The sequence below is a fragment of the Bison bison genome, unplaced genomic scaffold, assembly GCF_000754665.1.
Source record: "Bison bison bison isolate TAMUID 2011002044 unplaced genomic scaffold, Bison_UMD1.0 scf7180017864050, whole genome shotgun sequence".
Taxonomy (NCBI): Eukaryota; Metazoa; Chordata; class Mammalia; order Artiodactyla; family Bovidae; genus Bison; species Bison bison.
Genome location: NW_011494622.1, coordinates 6689129 through 6694936, shown reverse-complemented (window position 1 = coordinate 6694936; position 5808 = coordinate 6689129). Strand labels below are relative to the sequence as shown.

At 43.1% G+C, this 5808-nt stretch overlaps 1 protein-coding gene across 1 annotated transcript in view; it reads right to left on the bottom strand.

Annotated features, from left to right (window-relative positions):
• Positions 1 to 2011: 2011 nt before the first annotated feature.
• Positions 2012 to 5808, bottom strand: part of TRIML1 (tripartite motif family-like 1) — a 6732-nt gene continuing 2935 nt past the window's right edge. Inside the window, exons 4-6 of the mRNA XM_010835813.1 lie at positions 4781 to 4803; positions 4501 to 4598; positions 2012 to 2562 (exon numbers count right to left, since the gene is read on the bottom strand). Of these exons, the coding sequence (XP_010834115.1) occupies positions 2012 to 2562; positions 4501 to 4598; positions 4781 to 4803 (672 nt within the window). The remainder of the gene's footprint in view (positions 2563 to 4500; positions 4599 to 4780; positions 4804 to 5808) is intronic.

Sequence of the window (5808 nt, the reverse complement as noted above, 5' to 3'; positions counted from 1 at the left end):
TCAACCCCTCTGGGACATAGAGAAAAAATAAATAAAAAGGCCATTGCCAAGATTATTCTACAATTAAGTGTAATGTGCACTAAATTAAAATGTATTACTTTTACATTCATTTATCCAAATATTTAAAAATTCAATTTTTTGTAATTGAAGATGACATACTCCACATATGCTTGGTGTCTGTTTATATTTTGCTTCTTAGCTTTTTGAGAGAACAAATCAAGAAATAAAATTTAATAAAATAAGAAATAGAAAGACTTCCCTCTCAGCCCAGTGGTTAAGACTCTGTGCCTCCACAGCAGGAGGCACAGGTTCGATCCCTCGTCAGGGAAGTTCCACATGCCTCAAGGTGCAGTCAAAAAAAGAAAGAGAGAAATATAGCCACAGATTATCTAAAACAGATGTGACTGGTTCACCTTTCCACAATCCTCTGAGTATACCTGATGTCAGGGTGAAAATGCAAATAGGGAACACAAAGAGCAGAAGAGGACAGTATCTGGGATTCATAGTCTAGTTCCTATCTGCTCCCTGCCTTTGAGGGCACAGGATTAAGATGTATAAGGTTGAATGACCAAAGAGATCTAGATTAAAGAGAAGGGTGAACAGAGACCCCCAAAATAAGCCCAGTTACTTATTGACCTCCTTCTATGACTTTCTATGCTGATTAAGAGGTCCCATTATCAAACTTTCCTCATTTATTCTCTAATTTAGAAATTAAAATTTGTGAGAAACTTTTTCTTAATAATTTGCAGTCATTCATAGGTTAGATCCATGTGTTTTCTTGTCAAAGACTAAAAATACTGACACAAACTTATCTGAGTGGGAAGAGTGGATGAAGGTATGCCCTCTGTGATAGGTGACATCCTGCAATGGGAGCAAGGAAGAAAAAAAAAACCTTAGGGACAGAGCACTAAGAATGTGGAGCCTGAGTGAGACAAGACAAAAGAGATTCTGCTCAGTCACTATCCTCTTCCTACACCCTGGCATGTTGGGATAAAGAAAAAGCTTGATTTGGTCTTTCAGAGATGAAAAATCTTCTGCTTATAGAAAATAGCAAAAGCTCGGAAAATAACCTAATATAAAACTCAAAAGGTAAAGAATCAGCCTGCAATGCAGAAGACTGTGTCCAATCCCTGGGTCAGGAAGATCCCCTGCAGAAGGAAATGGCAGCTCATTCCAGTATTCTTGCCTGGGAAATACCATGGACAGAGGAACCTGGAGGCCACAGTTTGTGGGGTCACAAAGAGCCAGACACGACTGAGCAACTAACACACAAAACTCAAAAAATCACTCAGCACCCACAGCCTTGATATATGTATCGACTAAATACTTTGCTCTGTCACCTTTGAATATATTAACAAACAACAGAAGGCTCCATGATCTTGTGAATATGGTAATGTGAATGCCACGATGATATTCACACATATCTTTGTAGCATTCTGAACACATAACTCTTCCTGAGAACCAACTCTTCAGGCCCCACAGGATGGGAAGAAAAGCACTTTTTCAGAGAAGGCCGAGTCATGAACAATAAGGAGAACCCATGCCTCCAGCCCCCTGGAGGAGTTAGGTTTGCCCTGGCACACAGAGCTTTACACATAAGACAGACACATGCAAATAGTAGAGCTTTTTAGAGTCAAATAAATAAATACACTTGAAAAAAATGACATAGATTTATAAACCTGGCCTATGACAATGGGATTCAGGTTACTAGGAACTAGTTCTATCTTTACATTTTCAGTGATCAGCACATATAGGGGGCAGTCTAGATAGTGAATTTGATTCAAGACACAGGATAAAGTCAGCTTTCTCCTATTGGTGTTAGAAGTTGATTATCCAATTTGGCTGTTCAGTGGGGGCTCAAGACAATGGAAACTCTTGAGGGTTGTGGGGGGGGGGGCGGTGCTTTCTTTCAGATCACCTGATGTTAATACTATCAATGCATTAATCATCCTAATGAATAGTTACAGTTGGTCTTAGACCTCACTCTCCGAGAAGGCTGAGGGCGTCTCCCTCAGACGTGGTGATTCAGCGAGCAGATGACAAGAGGGCCTGTGTTGGTCCCTTCGTTTGGGAGACAAGGGGAGAAGATGGGCCTGAGAGCCTCTTGGAAAGAGGCTGGAGGGAAGCTGTAGATGAGGGACTCGTCTGTCACATTGTAGAACGCTATATGTCCGGACTCATAGTCTAAGAAGATGCCAACCTTATGCACTGGCTCTCTGACGTGTTGGCCTTTCAAAGGTGATGAGACCCAAAGACTATAATCATCGCCAATCTTTAAGCCTATAAGTGAGAAGAGGTCCCCAGGAGGCTTGGGGAGATTCCCCTTCCTGCTCACTGAGTCCTTACAGATGCCCACCTCCCACTCCGTCTTGTTGCCTACTTCCACCTCCCAGTAGTGTCTCCCGCAGGTGAAGACCTGAGTGCCCAGCACCGTGGCAGACTGGTCAAATCTTTCAGGGTTGTCAGGCAACTGCTGTCGGATTCCTCCATGTTTCACACTTTTCAGATCCTCAGACAAGACTAGGTAGGCATTGGCTGTGGCTGGATCTAGGGTTATATCCGCTGCAAAAGGAGAAAAGAATGAATCCCCATTTGCATTCTAGAAAACTCTCTTACGTATGTGGAATTTAAATTAAGGTCTTAGTATCTAGTCCTTTTTTTTTTTTTTTTTTGACTGAGCCACTCAGCATGCAGGATCTTAGTTCCCCTACCAGGGACAGAACCCATAACCCCTGCAATAGAAGCATGGAGTCTTAACCACTGGATCACGAGGGAAGCCCCTAGTCCTATTGTTTAAAATTTAATTTAGGTGACGGTGGTGGGAATTTTTGTCCTAATTGGAACAGTGTCTCTGAGACCCTTCTTTTACTGTATCACAAAACATAGAGAGTGGATCTCTAAAAGGAAACCAATAAATCATGTGGAGAATGATACTAGATCTCTGATAATGGAGTGGAAGTGGTTCTGTTTAAAAGACACTTGTAGAACTAAGAGCTGTTTATCCACACAGGTCATATATTTTGTCATTTGTATTTGTTTTAGCCAGGGTTGGTTATGGTTCTTGAGTTTGAGTGGGAGAAAAAGTTATCGGTTACTTAACTACTTGGTGCCAGGCATTTTCTGTACATTATCTCATTTAATCATGGCAAATATTATTATCTTCTTTCCATTTTTATAAAAGAAAAAAATACTGAGGTTCGTAGAGGTTAGGAAACTGGGCCAAGATTACAAAGTTGCCGAGTGTTTGAATAGCAATTCCTAATCTGCATTTTTCATTATCTCAAGCTTAAATGTATTAATAACTTCCTATGAGTTAGGGCTCCCCAGATGGCGCTAGTGGTAAAGAATCTGCCTGCTCATGTAGGAGACACAAGAGTCACAGGTTGGATCTCTGGATCTGGAAGATTCGCCTGGAGTAGGCAATGGCAACCCACTTCAGTATTCTTGCCTGAGGAATCCCATGGACAGAGGAGCCTGGTGGGCTACAGTCCATGGGGTCACAAAGAGTCGGACCTGACTGAGCACAGATATAGTGCAACTGCCAATGATCATTCGATGAAACTCGTTTTGAACCCCGTGAGAGACCACCTCTCCCAGCCTCCTGGGAGTAACTATCATTGATTATCCAGACAAGATCAGGCACCCCCATCATATCATTTTATACTTTTCTTTGTAGATCAAATCCCAATCATCACTATCTGTTTGATTAACGTCAGTCTCCTCAATCTCACTGTAAGATCTACAAAAGCAGAAGTAAGTGTGTCTCATTCATCATTGTAAATATGTGCATGCGTGCTGCATGTGTGCTAAGTCGCATCAGTCGTGTCTGACTCTGTGCAACCCTATGGACCGTAGCCTGCCAGGCTCCTCTATCCATGGGATTCTCCAGGCAAGAATACTGGACTGGGTTGCCATGCCCTCCTCCAGCGGATCTTCCTGACCCAGGGATCAAACCCGTGCCTCTTATGTCTCTCTTATGCATTGGCATGTGGGTTCTTTACCACTTTGCACCACAGAACCTAAGAGCACAGTCCCTACTATAGCACATAGTAGGCACTTCTCAAATATCTGTTGAGTCCAGCATCCATTAGGCCTTTCTCTGAAGGTCAGATTGTCAACAAGATAAAAGGTGAAACCTAGTGCTCACCTCTCTAAGTCTTAGCCAGTGTAAATATTTGGAGCATTCTAAAAGGATAGTTCTTTGAATGTTCCCTCACTGAGATTTAAGAGTTTAGATCAGCTTTTATCCTCACAAGAACGGAGGGAGCAACGCAGAACCCCCTGAGGAGGTCTGTGTGTGTGCATGTACAAGGCGATGGGATGGACAAAACAGGACCATGCAAACAGAGGAAGGAGCAGGACTCAGACAGAAAACAAAGTCAGATCAAACATCAGTCAAGTCTCAGTGCTTCTGCCCATTCCAGCAGAGATGGTCTGTGCCCACCCTGCACCCATCAACTCTGAAAGCCCCTAGAGGGTTGACAAATCATGCTGACTTACTGCTGAATTTTCTTAGCATCTCCCTCATTCCTGTGATGTGGCACAGAGTCAGTTCCGTGCTGATGGCCTCCGGACACTGAAGCAAGAGGGGCTCGCTCCTACAGGAGGGCAGAGACGGTCACTTGGTCTCCTCCGCACAGACCGCATGACCTGCTCCAACGTGAGAATCCAGCCCTTTCTACCCCAACAGCATGGACACTTTCATCCCCTCTCTGAAAACCTATTGTATCAGCACCATCACCCCATTCCTTACACGACTGAACACAGAAGAAAAACCTACCTTTCCAGTATTCCTCTCACATCCTAAGGGTATAAAAGAAAGAAAGTTAGTTTTCTGCACTCTGAGCGCTAGCAAAGACAGTCCATTTTGAATACAGTCCTTTGCAGATTTCATAGAGTCCCCTTCCCATGGCTCAAGAATACTTTGAATGGGAGATCGTGTGGCAGAAAAAAGTCTCGAACTTCTTCTAGGATGAGTGCTTGTGAATGTGAAATGTTTCTCACAATAACTAAAGATCTCTTTTTCTCATACCATCCTTTGTCAACAGAACTTGGCTGAGAAAGGAGTTAAACTATTGGCCTTATTATCTAATGATGTCTCTGGGAGGTAGAAATAAGCAAAGGGAAGTAGCTTTGTGAGAGGTGAAACTAAGCCTGTGTATGGTTAGACTGGGTTATTGTACGTGCTAAGTCTCACTTCAGTCGTGTCCGACTCTTAGCGACCCCATGGACTGTAGCCCACCAGGCTCCTCTGTCCATGGGATTCTCCAGGCAAGAATACTGGAGTGGGTTGCTGTGCTATCCTCCAGGGGATCTTCCTGACCCAGGGATGGAACCCAGGTCTCTTAGGTCTTCTGCATTGGCAGGCAGGTTTTTTTTTTTTACCAGCAGTGCCACCTAGAAAGCCTGAACTGGCTTATTGGGAAGGCAATAAATTAAATAGCAGCATTCTGGGGAGCTAGTCTAGGAAAGTGATTTGAAGCCGGAAACAGGAAACTGGAACACAGCTTATGTTTAGAAAGGTCCCAAAGAACTCAATAGTACCCTAGAAAGTTAGTAGAGGAAAGATGGTGAGGAATGTGGACTCAGTACACAAATACATGGGTTCTATCACCTACTAGCTATTTGACAGGCAAGTTATCTGAACTACTAAATAACTGCCACTATTACGTGGATGAAAGTCGAGTTTTGGGGAGAATGGATACATGTATATGGATGGCTGAGTCCCTTTGCTGTTCACCTGAAACTATCATAACATTGTTAATGGGCTATACTCCAATATAAAATAAAAAGTTAAAAGAAAACAAA